Here is a 19,634-nt window from a genome sequence, read left to right on the forward strand (position 1 = left end):
TCTCTCCTCCTACTCCTGATCCCTCTTCCAATTGAACACTTTCTCCTTCGGACTTTGCCAACTTCTTCTCCTCCAAAATCCTCACCCTCCGGCAAAAAATTAACTCCCTCTCTGACTCCCCCTCTCCTCCCCCCTCCCCTCCCTCTTCCGTTATGTCCATCTTCTCACCTGTTTCCCCTTCTGAAGTCTCCTCCCTTCTATCCAAAGCCCACCCCACATCCGCCCCCTCTGACCCTTACCCCTCCGTTCTTATCCCCAAGATCTACCCTCTTCTTATCCCTTACCTCACCACTTTCTTCAACTCCTGCGCCTATCCTCATCAAAATTTCTCTCTGCCTTCAAACATGCAACGATTATTCCTATTTTAAAGAAACCCTCTGCCGATCCACTTCTCACTGCTAACTACAGACCTATCTCTCTTCTACCTTTCCTTTCTAAACTTCTTGAGCACCTTGCCTACTCTCAACTCTCATCCTTTGTCACTACTTCCTCTCTTCTTCGTCCCTTCCAATCTGGCGTCTGTCCCAAACATTCAACTGAAACTGCTCTCCCCTCTATCCTTAACTCCCTCCTCTCTGCTCGACATGCCAAGCAATCCTCTATCCTTATTCTCCTTGATCTCTCCGCAGCTTTTGACACTGTCGATCATCCACTCCTCCTCCACACTCTTTCCTCCTTCGGGTTTAAAGGCACTGTTCTAAAATGGCTATCCTCTTACCTCTCCTCCCGTTCCTATGCAGTTTCATGGGGAGGGCAGACCTCTCCTTCATTCCCTCTTATTTACAGTGTTCCTCAAGGCTCTGTACTTGGCCCTTTCCTCTTCTCTCTTTACACCTCCCTCATTGCCCCTGTTATCTCCTCATTTGGCATCTCCCACCATTTCTATGCTGACGATACTCAACTCTTTCTCTCTTTCTCCTCCTTCTCAACTGACCTTCACCCTAAGCTCTCCTCCTGCCTCACTGCTATCAAGAACTGGATGTCCTCCTGCTTTCTCTCTCTTAACACCGATAAAACCGAAGTCCTTTTCTTCCCCTCTAATTCTCTTCCCCCTCTCTCTCCTCCCCCTTTCATTCACTTTCCTCCCTCCAATCTCCGTATCTCTCCCCAAGCTCGTAACTTAGGCGTTCTCTTTGAATCCTCCCTCACCTTCTCGCAACACATTTCACTCACCTCTCGCACCTGCCGATACCACCTCTACAATATTCACAAAATCCATGCCTCCCTCACTTTCGACGCATCCAAACTCCTAATCTCATCTCTCGTCGTTTCCTGCCTCTTTTACTGCTCTTCTTTACTCTTGCCCCACTTAAATCCATTTACTACTCTGCTGTTCGTACCCTTTGTCTCCTTACCTCCCATGACTCCATCTCTTCCTGACTCTCTTACCTTGTCTGGCTACCTTTCAAAGCTAAAATTCTACTTTCTCTGCCTTGTCTTCAAATCCCTCCATGGTCTTGCTCCTCCTTATCTCTCCTCCCTTCTCTCCTTCTACTCCCCCTCCCACTCCCTTCGTTCTGCTGACCATTTCTTTCTCACTGTACCTCCGTTCCACTGCGCTTCCTCCCGTTTCCGCTCCTTCCAACTCCTTGCAACTCTGCACTGGAACTCTCTCCCTCTCACAATCGGCTCTACCACAACCTTCTCCTCATTTCGCACTTCCCTTAAATCCCTCCTCCTCCATTCTCCTCCTTGAAAACTCCCCCTCTGCCCTCTCTTCTTCCACTCCTCACCCAACCCGATTCCTCTCTATCCTCTCCAGCTCTCTCTCCCTTCCAATTTCCCTCGTCCAATCCCCCCCACACCTAGTCCCACTCCCCTCTCCCCTCAGTTATTTGCTCTTTCCACTGTTTTATTGAATGATTCATGATGTAATTTTTGCTCCACTGTTATTGGTTGTTGTTATCTTGTATTTTGTTGTTCCATTGTACAGCGCCTTGGTGTAAAGCGCTCTATAAATAAATAAATAAATCAATAAATCAATCAATCAAAAATGGAGTCTCTGAGTTTCAATAAGACTTTGTTACGTGATTGCCTTTTGGTGGTAATTAGAGGGTAATAAGCACAGACTACGCGTATGAGCGAGGGGGGGATGTCTCCCCCCTTTGACATACGCGCGATCTGTCAGTGTGGGAAGGGTAAGGGGACAGAAAAGACCACCTCTCCCCCAACACCTGTCTGCCGCACTTCTCATCACAACACTTGCACATCTGAATGTCACAAAGATAAGATCACGATTGTATATTCACTGTTTCGCCACGGTTATTTACTCCCCTTGTTCCCTCCCCACTTTGTCTTGAAACACCATGCCTGTTGTTTAGGCGCCTAACAAATGCTCAATAAATAAATAAAAATAAAAAACCCAAAGGGATCACAGCGCTGGGTTTGCAATCCAAAAGAGAACCATAACAATACGCTAAGATTGGAATCAGGGCCAATGAAACATAAGGGTTTTCATAACTTTCTTAAATATCGGTAGGTTAAATAATACGCATATATGTTGGTTAATTACATTAATGTCACAGTATTTTACATTTTTTTGATGGACAGAACGTACAGCACAAATACAGAATAATTCGTCTATTTTCAGACATGCCCGTTAACAATGTATGTTGGTGAGGCACAATTTGGCACAATTTATTCAACAGGAACTCATGCAGATAATTTGTTCATTACTTATATGAGATTGTGCCAGTATAATTCTCAACAGTAGGACACATCTGTATTAAAGTTTCATCTGCCCAGTCTGTTGTGCAGAAGTTTTTAAAAACACTCAAATATCATTTCAATGCTATGAAGACTATGAAGGCCTGTAACTTACTGCGCTTAGGTTGTTCAACTGTCTGATATCGTCGTCCAGTGCTTCCCTTTCCCGGTCAAGACGGCTCCTTTGTCTAGTTGGCACGCAGACCTGGTCACGCCTGGCCATTCTTTGGCTAACGTTATGCACACTCTGCCCCGGTGCCGTTAGGAATGCTGCAAAACGATCCTCTCTCCTTTGTCTTTCAAGAGACCTCTCAAGCCTGGACTCAGACCTTGATCCGCGCCTCACAGGTCTTCTGGTAGCTCCTTCCTGCCTGAGTCTTGAACTGAGCCTCCATCTGGGAACATTCATAAGGCTTTCCCTCTCGGACGTTAGTCTGCCAAATACATCCTCATCACCTGCATGGGGATAACAGAATAGTGTCAGGGTTACCATTCTTACCAGGCATTTGTTCTCATTTCAAATCATCAAGAAAGGGCAAATGTGGACCAGGCACTTTAACTTTTCTCAATATTTTATTTCCTGATTCTAAGATTTCTGAAAATGTTGCCTACAACCAACACTCTGAGCCTATCTCACAAAATAAATATTCCAAGGGTTAAGGCTCAACATTTCCTTTCATTGAGTCCTGACATTCACAAGTAGCCCTGCACCCTCAAGGTCTTTGCTCTCCCTCATGGTGGGCTGACTACTAAGACTGAGGAAGGACGTCATCAGAGGAAGGAGAGAGATTGTAGAAGCATTCTTTCTAGTCAGGTAACCAGTTTGCCTTTGCAGGTTTCTGCTGTCTCCTCTGAAGTTGAGGAATATATTTAAAATAGGTGGCATCACATCAGTCAACAAAGAATGGTTGCAATGCAGGCCTGTCCAGAACTGTGCCAACATAGGCAATTTTAGGCTGCTGCTTGTGGGTTATACGTTAGCCAAAATACAATCAAATCTCACCCCAATGTTGAGGTGAGGTCACCAAACAAACCTTGATGGGGAAGTATAAATCCTTGTACGGGCGCTGTCCCCAAATTTGGCACTGCCTCTGAAAAATGTGTTAGCAAAAGATTGTTTACGAAAGACACTGAAAAAATGTCCTTGCACCAGCAAAGCGGACTTAATTGATTTGGTCGGGCTCATGTTGAGCTTTGTGTAGTGTAAAATACATGCGCAAAATAGATGTATAAAAAATGTATGCATGCATTTTACGCAAGGTCATATTTTCATTATTTTTATGGTTGAGAGGAGGCACAAGACGGAATATCCATTCCCACCTCTCATCCTCTCTGCCATACAAATGTGACAGCATTTACGCCAGCATGACATTTTCATGCTGACTTAAATTGCTGTGGTTAATTATGGAATCTGACTGCTTTTTACTCCAGCAAAAGTAGGATGATTCCCTAGGAATCTATAGTAAACGCTTCTTGATGTAAAGGGCAGGCAGTGTTTACTTAATTTAATTTCCTTCCACTGCCAAGTGCAACAGTAGGGGTGGGCTGGCCAATAGGGAACACTGGAGATTTCCCAGTGGTCCTCTTCACCCTGGACCTCTCTTTTGTGGTAACCTATTTTTATTTCCAAATATTCTCATAGGAAAAGGGTTGGACTTGCTGAAAATGTATAATATGGGGCCACTTTGAATATTATCACCAGGGCCTCTTTTGGTTCCCAGTCCACCTGTGTGTAACAGGGAGGCGCACGGGCAATTGTGATTGTATTCAGGACCGCCCTTTTACCTCAGTAAAATGTACACTGACATACGTTAACACAGGTGACAAGGCTGCGCTGTTGCCTGCCCAGTCACTCGCTTGTTGTATAAACCTTTGAGTGACGTTAGGGCATATATATAGGTCCACAAAGGGTATGATTTTGCCTTTTAGATTTAAATGAATTATAAATCCTTCATTGGAAGCAAGGCGAACTGTGTGTCCCCAAAGTCATGGGGGGTGGGCCTTATGGCAACCATAATCATTCAGGGCACGAGGGAAGTGGACACTCAAAGGGTTAAAGTGACAGATCTGCATTAACAATATAAAACTGAATTCTCTCAGTGATCTTTAAACAACATTTGCAATTATACTGGACGACTGTTCAAACTAGTTAATGCATTTCTTTATTGGTGGAGACCATCCTTAGACTGGGGAAAAGGGAAACAGGCAGTGAAATCACGTAGCACATTTATGAATAGCAAAGCATGATTTTAATGACAAACTCTTTAATTGCTAACAGGACCATATTTTTGGGACGATTTGTGGGAACTGGTGCAATGTAGCGTACACTGTGCCCGCACCATCGGTTAAGTCTAGCAAGGTCCTTGTTCAGTAAATAATTAAAGTCATCCACATTGGCTCCCAAAACTGGCCTACTAGGTCGGCCTTTTGGCCCTGCCCTATTGCGCTGGTGTGCAGATTCTGGAATCCCTGGCGAGGTGGAACCCCGAGCTCTGTAGCTTATTCACTTGAAAGATCACTGTCAATGCCCTCTGCAATGTTATCTAACATGAATCAGATGTGCTTCAGGCACAAAGTATTTTTTAAATATGTGTGGCTTGTTCTGTGCATGGATATACTAAATGCACATTCTAATGTAACACTTCGCTATAGAATCTTACTTGAAGATGATTTAGCATGAATCAATGGCTGTGCACCCTCAGTCTGGCAATGTCTGTTATTAACTAACTAACGAACTAACTATAATCTATGTTCATTTGGGAGACCCCCACATAATGACCCACCTTCTCTCAGTGGCATTCCCAGCACCCACACGTTCACCTTAAGATTCTAATCTCCTGCAAGATGCTTGATACAAACCTATAGACTTATCTAAAAACAGCTGTTTGAAACAAACACTACACTTACCCATGAGAAATTAAGCTTTATTTATTTTCTGCATGTTATACTCTACCCCAAACGGAAAAAAGAATAATGGCTGGTAATGGAGGGCTAAACAAATGTGTCTATTTGATTGTAGGATACTTGCTAATTGAAGACAGCAGGTAAGTTAGGCCTTTTGGTTGCAGGAGTCTACTGACTAATAGGAGCTAATTCACTAATGTGGGGCACTGACTAATAGCGGCCACTGGCTCATTAGTGATATTGGCTAATACTTGTGTGGATGGATGGATGGGATGGATATGGCACAAATTGAGCATGCAAGCAAAGGAGCACTGTTGAAAAATGTGGAGGATGACTTTTCTGTGCTGTCCCACCACCTAACATCGTTAAAGCTAAACAAACGCTAACTGGTTGAGCCCTGGGATCCCCAAACACACTTTTCCTGCCCAAGCCTGACTTTAATAGGAAAACCACATAAAGAAACAGAACCCTGAAGGAAAACACCATCTTAATGCAACCTATTCAAGAAATGCCAGCGCTGAAAGTGAGACCTGCAAAGAAACCGTTGAACACAGTAGAAGAAACAAGGAATAAACAATTCTCCAACAGTGTGAGGTGCACAGAGGAGTGACCTTTATTTGTCAGAATCTACCAATGGGTTCATGGGTGAGGGACTCGCAGTCAAGAGGAGGATTGACAGCGGCCAGTAGATGCAGACACAAGAAATCTAAGAAGGTGGGTAACCCTCTTAAGACTTCGGTCCACAGAGCTGCTCACGGTGGCACGGACTACTTACTCAGACATTGAGGAATATTAACTAGTGTGGAGGATGGAAGGAGGACAAAGGAACAACCAAAGAGGAAGGTCGAGCAAGGAAAGGTGTGGAGAATGAGTTGGAAAGAGGGACGGTAAGACGACAAACTGAAAAGAATTGGAAAGGGTACTAGGCAGTGGAGTGGAGGAGGAAAGTTGAGGAGAGGATAGTGGAAAGACCTAGAGAAGGGGATAATCATTGGAGGATGCAGACAGTGGCAAGACACAAGAAGTGAAGAGGTGGAGGAAGACAGGAGTGTCTGAGGAAGAGTGAAGCAAGGATGGAAGGTCAAAGAGACTGACGGAGTGTCTAAAAGTAACACATCAGAAGAAAGAAGTCTCAGGAGAGGAGGAAGGGAGAAGAGTAGCCAGGAAGGAAGAGGAGCTTAAAGGGTGTGTGAAGTGGGACCAACCATTGTGGGGTATTGAGGGGGAAAGTGGAGGAGAGAATTAAAAGGCAACAGAAAATAGACAAGAGCAGGAAGTTAAGGAGGGGTGCACCAGTTTCCAGTAGCAGAGGAACTTGGCCACACAGTACTGGCAATGACTGCGGCAGAGTTGGACACCAGCATCCTAGGACTCCTACCAGATGCTCCCAGGAAGATCTGGCAGAGCCTTCCTAAGCGTGGCAGTGAAAGCCCCAGAGGATATGAGTGACTTTCACTTGATTGCAAATAAGCAGAGCCACGGGAAGTGAGCAGCGGATTGATAGATCCCAGTCTTTAAGTAAACTGGAATGGCTCTGTTTTATGTCTTTGATAATCACTCATTCAGTTAACTGCTTCATCTTGAACCATTGGTCGATTAGTGTTGTAAAAGAGACCCATGTGTTCCCTACTTTATGAGTCGTGAGCTCCCTGTTGATCCCCACACATGACAGTGTGTAGCAAGAAAAGGCATTCCTGCTGCTTCCTTCCATCTCACGTCTCTTAGATTGTAGCCTGATTACGTTGTAGTTTCTGGTGCTTCTGTGGCCACAAGAGATAACGTGTTTGTCAGACAAGGAACTGTAAGATGGAACATTTTTGCCATTGGCTGGTATTTATTGATGTGCGTTTCTGAGGCAATGCAGGTTTGGAGGGATAACCAATGAGACCCTCTGGGTGGGGTGATGTGGCTTCTTCAGTCCTGTGATGAGACAGGGCATGATGCACTATACAGCTTTCATTAAAGTCAGGAAGGAGGTCAGGGCTTAGGTGAGGAGAGCATTGTCCTGGGAAAGGACCAAGGCCTGGATCATGATTCTGAAATCTGCAGTAGGGATGAAGGGATTGATTTTCTGAACGAGAGAAATAGCTACTACCAGTCTTCCTTGGTTTTCTACATTGTGCATGTCTTGATAGAAAGGATGCTGTTAATGATAAAACTGACAGATTCAGCTCTAGATGTGAAAACGCTTAATTTTCATCAGTCAGTTTTTGGAAGTATCTGGTATATGGTCTTCTGGACTCATCTGGCTCAAAACATTAGGACTGCTGCATGATTAAATAGGCCAGACCACCCAGGAAAAGCTCTGTTCTTCAGCCTAGGTCTAATGGCAGGATAGGATCAACAGAGTGATCCCACAGGCTGCCGGCTTGTGTAGATGACTTTAGGCATGGCGCTTTGAGTGACTGGTAGTTCTGAATTTATGTGGGTTGGGCAGTAGAAAACTCAACTAGGCATCACCAAGCTGCAGAGAGAAGAAGAACTCAAGGTAAGGTTAATGAAGGGTTCTCCCAATGGGAGTGGTGGCTCGTATAAAAGGAAATACAGCTGACCAGACATAGGCAATGCCAGGGCAGATGTTTGTATGTATGAAAACCTACCCGGCCCCTCCTCTTAGCAGTTCTTAACATGGTTTCTGTAATATGAAAAATAAACAAAACTATGTATGAAGATCTTAAATCTTCCTGACTGGCCACATTACTATGAAATAACTCTTTCTGTCATGATGTATCTATCCTCTATCTTCAGCTTTGCAAAGACGCCCATGGCGAGTGTCCGTGGTATCCTTAATTCTACAAGCCCAGCAGTAGTAATCCTTTTCTAATTTAATGCCACGTGACTGTCCTTCATCCAGCTATGTGCCATCTTTGATGTTTCTGTCTGCACATTTCCTTGCAGGTAATAAGCCAAAGCTAATTGACTCATTGTACCAAGGTGTTTCCGAATGGGTTTCCAAAATCGGGATGCACACTCAAGTCCTCTGTCTAGCACATGTTTAAATAAATGTTAGGGCCATTCTAGATGCTGTAGGAATCCCTATCAGAGCTCTAAAATGGGCTGTCTTTGTGACAGAGTCTACAATCTTAAATACTGTATGAAAATAATCTGTGGGAGCGAGAACATTAATGAAATCCATACTGACATTATACCTGGATCAGGTATTGACTGGGAGTGATAGACATTCTCCGACCGGGCTTGTCTCAGACTCTGGGCCTGACTCAGTCATGTATTCACTTCAGTCTTTTGATTGCTTTCTCCACAATGCACACCAACTCAAAATTACGACGACCTTCTCGGACTATAGTGACCAGAATAGGGGCCATTCGATCATTTTGTTCTGTTGGTTTCTTGCTGGAACCAATAAATTATGATACAAGAGACCTTCTATATCATGATGATCTTCCCCTTGCAGAAAAAAGAGGACCATGTGTTTCTCACGCACCTTTTAAAGTAATTCACTGACTGTGAACAATTTCTGGTAAAATTATAAGTAATCCTATATCTTCCTGGCACTCGTCTTAGGTGTATCTTCTTGATAACACATCTGCTTAGACGCTTTGTGATTTGGATTTGAAGGTAAGAAACCTACTGAAGAAGTGTGGGATTGACGTGGATTGGTACTGCGAGTTGAACTAAGGAACCCCAGCTTTCTACAATCAGTTAAAACAGTGATGGAATGATGAGCTCCCTTGAGACAGTGGGCCTCATTATGATTGTGGTGGTCCAGAATTAAGGGGGGCAGGTAGCAGAAAACCACCCACATTCCGGACTGCCACACTACAAGTCTGTTGGCGTGGGCTGTTGAGTCCGGCAGGTCTGACCTGCTTGGTGCAACGGCACCCGCCCGCTGACTTTTCATGGAAGCACCGGCACCGTTTGCAACGGTGCCACTACTTTCGTCACCCCACTCGCATAGAGTCCTTTGTAACCGGAATGTCAGCTGCCAGTAAAGTGTTGCAAGCCTGCCAGCAGCCCGCCAGAAGCACCGGCAGGGTTACCGCCAGACTCATAATGAGGCCCAATGTCACCAATAAACAAATTCATTTTTAATGTTAAGAATTCTTAATCAAATATGCTGTAATTGACTTCAGAAGTGTTTCATTTCCATGAATGAACTGGCACCGGATGAATACATTTTGATATGGTCCACCTGGAACAATACATATCCAAGAGCCAGGTTTGAAGGGTCATTTTCCACCACATATGGCAAGGATAGAGGTGGTGGTTAAATAATTCTTTACAGATTGGAATTAAGTCGATGTCTGTAAATCTCACTGAAATGAAACATCCTTCATTAACTCTGTGGCTAAGGGATGAGGCACCAATGAGTTTTTGATGATACATCGTCTGTAATAGTTGATGAAACCAAGAAATCTCTTAGTTTGCTAATCATTGTGTCTGGCCCAATACGGACTGCTTGAACCTTTCTAGGATCCATATGGACTCCTTCAGGAGGTTAAACGTAGCCTTGGAAGTCACATTGTCTGATACAAGGAACATTTCAATAACTTAGTATGCAAACAGCGTTTCCATAATAACCGTAGAATTTGTTGAAACATGTCTTACATTCGTAATTGAGAAAGTGCTGAAAAGCTGTGGGAGAATTATATAGCCTGAAAGGTATAACAACGTATTCAAAATGACCATCTCAGGTACAGATGCAGTTTCCTGGATAAATCCTTAGTAGATTGTAGGACCCTCACAGATTAAGCTTTGTGAATATCGTTTCCCCTTGCACATGATCAATCAGAGTCTAAATGAGGGGGGGTTACATGTATTGATTTTTAACAACAGTAATAGCTTTCCACCAGGCGATAGTCTACACAGGATTGTAGCTCTTATAAGATTTTCTGGGGTGTACTCCATTAGTACTCCTATTTTGTGTGGTGTTAAAGCATTATGACTACTAGCTCCTGATATCAACTCAATACAGCAGTCATAAGACCAATGACGAGAAAGGGTGTCAACTTCTTATGGATCAAAGACTTTATGAAAATCTGGGTATTCTTCTGGACGTCATTCACTGGTGGCTGTGTCAAACGGGAAATTATATTGTGCCTCCTATTGTGCATATTGGCCTTCGCCAAGCTGCTTGTACGCCACTTGCAAAGAAATCTGCGTTGCAAGGTCCCAACCTTAGAATCAATGTAAGCCGCCATTTTAGGTCAATCCGCCATTTTAGTTTCTCTCTGCAAAGTCACCCTGTGAGCTAAAATGGTGGACCGTGTCATTCCGAAAATGTAACATGGCCGTCTTGACCTCTATGTATAAACTAATGTGTAACTTGCCTGCAGGCCTCTTGTTAGGCTCATGAACTGAGATCTTGTCCTTCGTTGACCTGTGTGTAAAGGATTACTTGTGCCAATGAAGCTAATCCACGAGCATATGTTACGAACAATGTATCCAAATACTGAACTGAGAACATTTGTTTAAACTACATTGTATAGATGTTTGAGAAGGTCTCTATAAGAAATCCTAAAGTACACTGTTGCCATTAAGGCTTGTTGGCGAATGTATTAAAGGCAAACCCTAAGCGTACAGATGTGTGAACTCGGCACGAACCCTAGATCCGTAATGTATTAACGAATATTAACCCACAGTGGGGTTGGACATCATGTTTTCAAAGGCATATAAGGTACGACTATTCTAATGTACAGCCCCACTCACTGTGCACACTGAACCACGCTGGAGTTCGCTGTGTTGTACTGAGGGCCGATAGCTATCTGTTGCTTTGTCCTTTGAAACTGTTCAGTATAAAATAAAGATCTTTGTATGTTCCTTTGTAACCCGTGTTCGGTGTATTTCCTTTTGGGGGTACTCAGCCTCGATATTTTCTCTTTGTTTTCACAGCTGAGGCTCATTTCCTTGGGACTAAGGTATATCTTTGTGTCACAGGTGTCACAGGTGTTTCTAAGAGTGACCCCAGGTGGCATGATTTAAAACAGTAATCATAGTTGAAATTTCCAACCCCCCTTTTCCAATAAATGTACAGGTTATGTAGCGCCAACCAGGTATTACTAAAATGGTTTGGAAATAAGGGGGTTCCGTTATGTCAAAGATTAGTTCCCATGACGACATACTCAAGATGTCATGTGTAACACCCTTTTTGTTGAGTGATAGGTCCGAAAGTAAGAGCCAAACCATTTATGGAGTCTATTGGTTCAACCTGTAAATTGTCATGTAAGGTTATGTCACGCCAACATGCAAAGTCAATATCTATATAATTTCCAGTGTCACCACAATCTACCAAGGCCCTGGTGTTAATAGGGTTTAAATGATGTATCTGTAAGGAATACCCCAAAATACTGATTTATAGCAGACATTGGTGAGTGGTTTTTACATATCGTGGGTCTGTCAGGCCACCCCTTGTACTGATGATCCAGCACTTTTCTGTGTTTGTTGGGAAAATACCAGACTAGATGGCCTGCTAGGTCACAGTGAAAATTCAAACTATTAAGTAGGCAATGTTCATGCTCTTCTTTATTGGGTGTTCTTCGTGTTCCTCCTAGCTAGGTGGACTCTTGGGGGTGGAGGGGTTCTAGGAATGTGCTCAGAAAGAAGAAAGGATGTAAGACAAAGGTTTCCTGAGCTTGAACCTCTGTCTCAGAACATTGTTCCCCTGCCGCTGTTAGCTCTAAATGGTCAGATCTATAATATCTTCAAGATTGATAGGCAAATGAATCACTTGGGTTACTGCATCTTTGATACCCGCTTTCTCAATCAACAGTGCATTCCCAGGAGCATCCGTTGATATTCGCCATGGTCCCTTTTTTACTCCCTATCAATTCCTTGTTAAAGTTTCATCGCTCACTTCTGGGTCTAATACTGATGCATCAAAAGTGAATTGGGAATCAAAGGAAACCGTACCCAACAAGGTCATGCACTGTTCTAGGGAGAAGGGAGGGTGTAAATTGATAAACCAGAGCAGTATCATTGACATCATCATCATCATTGGGAAAGGCAGAGTTCCAGGAATTGACAGTCTAAGTATTAGGCTGGAAAGCAGTGTTTTGGTTGAGTTGACACTTAAAATGGAACAACATAGTGCTGCTATTTCAGCCTTGGTTCTATTAAATGTTTCCCCCTTTTAAGATCCAACATGAATCATTAAAGCCTCATCCAAATCGTTCAGGAAATGGTAGAGCAAGATCTTTAACAGAGCTTTAACATCCAGAGCCTACCCGAATCTAAGATCTAGTAAAAGTAGTTGAACCGCTAGTGGAGCATCTTCCAAATCTGGTACCTGAACATAGACTTTTGGAGCAGAGAATGGCCCAATCTGTACCCCAAGAAACACTCTATACATCTCAGTGTGATGATGTTGATTTACAAGTTTGTTGTAATAGACTAGGATTAATGGAGTCCCCCATGTCCTCTTTTTTACAAGGGCAGTTGACATCTATGCCAAATGCTTTCCCCTTGACCATCATTTGCTGTAACATCATGGGAATTAAGGACAAAATTAGGGACTGCCATCATTATATTTGTCAAGCGAATGTAATAGCACTGCAGAAAACCTGGGCAACTACCCCCTGCCATAAGGATGGGTATGTCACACACTACGCTCTGGCTAGTCCAGCATGTAACGGGAGAGTAGAGGGGTTCTCTTGATCTGGATCTGTTAGCCTGGCGGTAGGAATTCACCAGTTGCCCCCGGGTTCTTTGCATATCCTTAGTTTGATAATAAAAACAACTGGGGATGTAAGACTAGGTTTTCTTCTAGACAGACAAATACCTTGAAAATACCTTCAAATTGGTACCCTGCCAGTGATCCTGTCTTTATCAGTTTGTATGAACTCAAATGAGGGTTTGGTTCCTGTGCATAATACAAGATGTCAGAAATGAAAGCCAGACACAACGTTGTCATGTTTTCCCAGGCAACGTTAGCACAGCAGAGCAAATGATTGGGATTACTACCCAAGAGAGCAGCGGACAGCCTGACATGAGCAGCAGATATCAGTGTCTAAGAGCAACCGACGATAACACGCTATATAACGTAGGAAGCTTCCTCATTCACTGGTGAAGCAGGCCTCCAACTCTCAGATCCAATCCTTTGAAAATGTGGTCAGTGCCTCATGGGGCCTCTGCTTACCACAGAGTTCTCCACCTCTCTCCAATGAGGGGTGCTTCGTCCACATATCCTACTGTGGGAATATCTATGCAATAGGTACTTTATGTTTTCCCTGCCCAGAATTGGGGTATCCTGTTCTTCATATGAGTACATTAGAAGGCATTTTGTTTTCAAATGCCTAGATTACCTTGGAAGAACTTTCCCTTTTACAATCAATTCAGGGGGTCCCCCATTTTCTTTGGTTCTGAGGAAGGCGGAATATGACATCTATGCTGCCAAAATCTATAGCCCCCTGTGAAGCACTAATGGACACAATGATGGGGCTGCTTAATCTCAATGACTAGAAATGAGCTTTACTTAGACCCCTGAGCCCATGATTAGGTCAATGGGGCCCTTTTTAGTTGTCTAATTATAAGTCTACTCAGACTGAGAGACGATTGGTGCAATCATATTGTTTATATTATTTGTACAACTTGTTGGGTCCCCCCTCTGATAGACACAATTCTTCTTTGTGTATACATTATTTGCATGACTATATGTTTATGTATAATTTCTTCATTGTATCACATGAACAAATATATATATGTGTTTTTCTGATTATTTAAATAACTGCAAAATGAATAACATGCAATATGCAAGGCAGAAAAGAAGTTTGCTATGTCCAGAGATTCAAATGAAACTGCCAGTGATTAGTAAAACTTTGCCAGCATTCTACAAACAGCCACACCTATTAGTGATTAGCAATTTGCTTCCATTTAGAAATAATTTCCTGACAGGACACTTCTTTGGTTTGGATTTGTTTTGGTCAAAGCCTTTTATTAACTCAGATGGGTTGGGAAAAATGCCTCTCTGGGCCTGCTCTAAGAGGACTTCCCTACCTAAAAACAAAAATCGAAAGAACAGTATGTGTCAGGATGTCAGAAATCAAAACCCGCCCTTGTGTCCAAATGCTCTATCCTGACCCTCACACTATAAACAAAATAACAAAGTAATAAGGGAATGTCTTCAACCTGGTATTGGTAAAAATGTGTTCATAAATAAAAAAAATAGGATAGCATATGGGTTGGGAAAAATGCCTCTCTGGGCCTGCACTAAGAGGAATTCACTACCTAAAAACAAAAATCGAAAGAACAGTATGTGTCAGGATGTCAGAAATCAAAACCAGCCCTTGTGTCCAAATGCTCTATCCTGACCCTCACACTATAAACAAAATAACAAAGTAATAAGGGAATGTCTTCAACCTGGCATTGGTAAAAATGTGTTAATAAATAAAAAAAAACAAGATAGCTCTGACGTAAGTGTTCTTATAGGTGTGAAAACCTTGATTCCAGGGGTTGACTCCCTTCTCCCAAATTCCTAAATGCTTGAACAATGTCTTTGCCTCTAAACGTTCCTTGTGTCTTCTCCTGGCCCACAATTCATCTGTTAGTAAAAAGTTATTTATCCTTATCAGTCTTTCTTTAACACACATTTGTTCTTGATACAAAACACAGTCACTCTCAACTGCCTGGTGTACTGTACTACCAGTACTTCTCTTGTACTTCTAAAGGCCTGTAATATTCTCCTGCCAGGACTTCTCTTTATACTTCCAGATGCCTGGTATACTCTCCTGCCAGGATTTCTCTAGTGTGTTTTCACGTGCCTGGTATATCCTTGCCAGGCCTTCTCTCTTGCAATGTCACCTACTTGGTATATTCTTGCCAGGACTTTACTTGTGTATTTTCAAATGCCTGCTGGGCTTCTCTCTTGTGCTTCACAGTTTCTCTTTACTTTCACTATTGCATACACCCTCTTTTGCTTGGTATGGTTTATCTGTTTTAGAGTCCCCCCACATCTGCAATCCACATGCATGTATTTATTGGAGCTTTGTTTGGCTCTCTGCCCTTTTCACTTGCAACCACAATTCTGCTTTTTTCTGCCTCTGTAGTTTTACGACATTCAGTTTCTCATTGGCACGGTCACCAAAAATCTCTGGGGTCCCCAACTGGTCGGGGACGGCTCACCGGTTCTTCACAGCGTCTTCACCCTTTCCTGCATACACAGCATTTCTCTGCTACATGCTTCACACTCTGGGTCACTCTGCCATCTCTCTCCAGCTTTCCACAAGGCTTTGCTTCTGCATGCCTGCTTATGGTCAGGCACCGGTAGGAACAATGTTGCCCATTCAACTAGTATGTTCAAAGGGCTTGAAGCCCTCGCTGCTTTGCATCAATTCTTTCATCCTCCTCATCCCAGTACTTAGGTGGTTATGGGAATCGAAGTCCATAGATGTTACCTGATACATGATACTTATGAGTTTCTTTTATTGATTTCATATGACAAAGCAGTTCTTCTTGACACAAAATTAGAACAAAAAAAAATTGTTCTCTTGGAGCTTTTATCCTTTGAGTCATAGATGGCAGCTTGGCAAAAAGAGTGTTGTAAAAAGGTTTCTCCACCTTCCCTGAAGGTGGGGAACAGAGACATGACAAGAGGCCATCAGGGCATAGGGACACAAGTTTTTTTTTTCTTATGGGCAAATGGGTACCGCCCCTCCTCCAATGAAGCCAAACCATCCCCCCTGTGGTTGTCTCCTCCCATGTGATCCTCACTCATAAAGCCGCCCCCAGGTTCAGGGTCAGGGAGCAGCTGCCTTTCCCTGGCCACATGGGAGGAGGTCACTTTCGGGGAGTCTGTGATGACTCCACTGGATTCATCACATACATTTCCTCTAATCTCGCTGGTTCTCTCAGCACCTATTGGAAAACGTGAAAGGAAGTCCATGTTACCCTGTTCTCTTCCTTTCCTCTGTTCCACTGTAAAACAATAGGGCTGTAAATCTAAGAACCTGCACATGACTCTTGCATTTGTGTCTTTAATGAGGCTCTTCCATGTCAATGGAGCATGGCAAATAATCAACCTAAACTTTCTACCTGTTAGTCAGTATTTGAGGTAGCTTATGGCCCATTTTATTGCCAATGGCCTCCAATTCAATAGTGGCATAGTTTCTATCTCTTGGGAAAAGTTTCCTAATGATGTAGAGGATGGGATGCTCAATGTCATCATGATCTTGAGAAAGGAGTGCCCCAAATGCCAGTGTGTGAAACATCTGTCTGTTGAATGTATTTCCTTTTGAAATCTGCCATTTTCATCACAGGCTCGCAACACAGAATAGGCTGAAGCTCATTAAAAAATAACATATCTTTGTCTTGCCATTTCACTTTCTGTGGCTCAGTAGTTTATTAGTAGGACAAGACGCGATGGAGGAGAAAGTAGGGATAAAACATCTGTAATATCCTACTAAACCCAAAAAGGCTCTTAGATCGCTCTTTGTCTTAGGCCTTGGAGGTTCTTTAACTGCTTTGACCTTTTCAGTTTGAGGTTGGACTTACCCATTGCCTGTGAAAAATACAAGATACTCGACAGCTGATCTCACCAAGTGGCATTTCTTTGGATTTTCTGTGAGCTTTTCTTAATGCTACAGTAACTAGATAGAAGGGATCTAAGTGAGTCAGGAATGAGAAGCGGACGCAAGGCTATATTATTCTCAAAAGCTGACATTTTATTAAACAGAAATCAGTTGGAAAAATGCCTCTCTTGCCCTATTTTCCAGAGGGATTTCCCTGCCTAGAAACTACTTTGTGACAAGTAGTCTGTCACTTAAAACCCGTCCTTGTGTCCAAAACATTCTAAGCTGACCCTCAAACTAGAAACAAAACAAGAGGTCCAAGGAAATGTCTTTTGGCTTGGTATTAGCAAAATGTGTTCACACTCAAAAATATAAGGAAGACGCCAACAAAAATAGTTTCCAAGAAAAGAGCCTTGATCCAGAGGGTGATTCCCTGCCCCTGGGTTTTAAGGTAGGATGGCAAACGTGTCTCTTTATCCGACAATTTCTTTTTTGTCTTTGTACTGGACTCAAAAGGTTCTTGTTCAAATAATAAATTCCATGACAGTTTTTCTTTAACTTGGCCAAACAATACATTACATAACAGTCTTTCTTTGGGTTTTCTTGTAACTCTTGCAGATCTCCTGGTATGCTCTGCTGCCAGGAATCCTTCAATGGGCTTCTCAGATAGCCTGGTATACTCCCCTTCCAGGTATCTTCCCATAATCTCAAAGACTTTATACAACTTTTGTCAGAAACATTATACAACTTCCGATGCCTGGTTTTTATTGTCAACCAGGACTTCTTTTGTGGGCTCCTCAGCCACCCCTCGTATTCTCCGCTGCCAGGTATCTTCCCACAATGACAGCTGCCTGGTGTACTCCCCTGTCAGGACTTCTTATTTGTTTCACTGTTCTTTTCACTACACCATAGTTGCATATATTTTGAGGTGGCAGATACATGTGTGTATGGTAACACTTGCTTTAGCTTTTCTCCACATTGGCATCTCATGCATCTGTATTTGCCTGGGGTTTGTTGTTGCACTGTGTCTTGTCGTCATTCAGAAATTCTGCTTATTGGATATTGAATCAATATTGGGGGTTGTCTGCATTCAAACTGCTTTTGAGTATTGTCCATGTCAACAATCTCATACCCTTCAGTCATTCAGGTGCATGTGTGTCGGTACACCACCGGGGGCCACAATGTCTTTGGGCAAATTCACAGGTCGCTCCTAGCATCTCCGACTCTTGGCGTGGCTCTGCAGTGAAGATTCCTTGTGCCAAGTCTGGACCAGGTGGTCATTCATATAAACTCTTATTTCATTCTCTGGTTATGCACATGGACAGGTACACTGACTTCATTGGAAAGTATCCCAGTTGTCAACGGATCAGACTGACCTGCAACTTCTTGTCCTTGAAACAACATTGTGCATTTATACTTTACACATTCTATATTCAGCCCATGAGCACAACCCCAAATGGACACCTTGATTAAGATGCAAGACCTTATACAGGATAAGGCCGCTAACGCTAGTGATACCATTGTAACGCTTGTATTAGGTGGATAAAATCTTCAATTTGAGCCCCTAAGAAATACAGAGGACCAGTGGCATGAACAAGATGAAGCACGGGGGATTCCATCTCTAGAATCATAGGATATATCGAGGCTATTTGCGACCTGGTGAGGGGGCAAGAGGATCTATTTACCCACTATAACAAATTGGTTGTAGTCCGTTATCCAGTATTTACTAAACCAGGTGCCATAGCTAAGAAACTTGCCCAGTGAGTCCACGGGTGGTATGATGCTGAATATTGGTCCTGTAAGAAGGAGATCTTGGATTGTTTGAAAATGAGACCAGTTGTTGATGCACCCAAGTTATGATCTTTATGGGCAAAATACAAAGCAATGGTTGTGTCCAACAAGAAGTTGTTTTCTAGTGCCAGATAGGAAGCCCTGTTGGAGGCAAGTACAGCAAATGATACACTTGCCTTTTGGAGGCTTGTACATGGTATACCCTCTGAAGAACACCATCTTTGCACTGCAGTATAACTCTGGAGGCTTGTAGGGCCAATTTTTCTGATTTATATAAAATCTCTGAGTTGTTGAGCGGTACATCAAACCCGGCCAAGCAAGAGGGGGCAATGCCCATGCAAGCTCCAGATGTTATAGTGATCATGGAACAGGTAGTTGAGGCCATCGCAGCCATGTGGGTGGAATGGTGTCTGGGAATGACTGTATACCTGTAGATATTTTTAAAAATGAACCAGAAATGTGTAGTCCAGTGATGACAAGAGTTTATAATGCCGTAATTGCAACAGGTCTAGTTCCCAATACTTGGCAGGAGGCTGTAATAGTGACAATCTTTAAAAAGGGGTGTAAAGATCAACTGGATAATTACTGACCATTTTCCCTGCTAGATGGGGCGCAGAAATTATATGCTAAGGTAATTCTGTGACACTTCCAAGAATGGGTGCACTCGTCTGGACTAATTGACCCATTGCAGGTGGGTTTCCAACTGGGGATGGGCACCACTGAACAGTGTCTGAGATACACGCGCGTAAATAATTGTAAGCTATATGCGGTTTT

General features: G+C 43.1%; 1 protein-coding gene across 1 annotated transcript in view; it reads right to left on the reverse strand.

Annotated features, from left to right (window-relative positions):
- Positions 1 to 19,634, reverse strand: part of LOC138511076 (trichohyalin-like) — a 3,831,204-nt gene that overhangs the window by 3,675,819 nt on the left and 135,751 nt on the right. The window contains exon 2 of the mRNA XM_069626576.1: positions 2,822 to 3,162. Coding sequence (XP_069482677.1) covers positions 2,822 to 3,162 — 341 coding nt within the window. The remainder of the gene's footprint in view (positions 1 to 2,821; positions 3,163 to 19,634) is intronic.

Source organism: Ambystoma mexicanum, chromosome 6p (genome assembly GCF_040938575.1).
Source record: "Ambystoma mexicanum isolate Mex_15411 chromosome 6p, UKY_AmexF1_1, whole genome shotgun sequence".
Classification (NCBI taxonomy): domain Eukaryota; kingdom Metazoa; phylum Chordata; class Amphibia; order Caudata; family Ambystomatidae; genus Ambystoma; species Ambystoma mexicanum.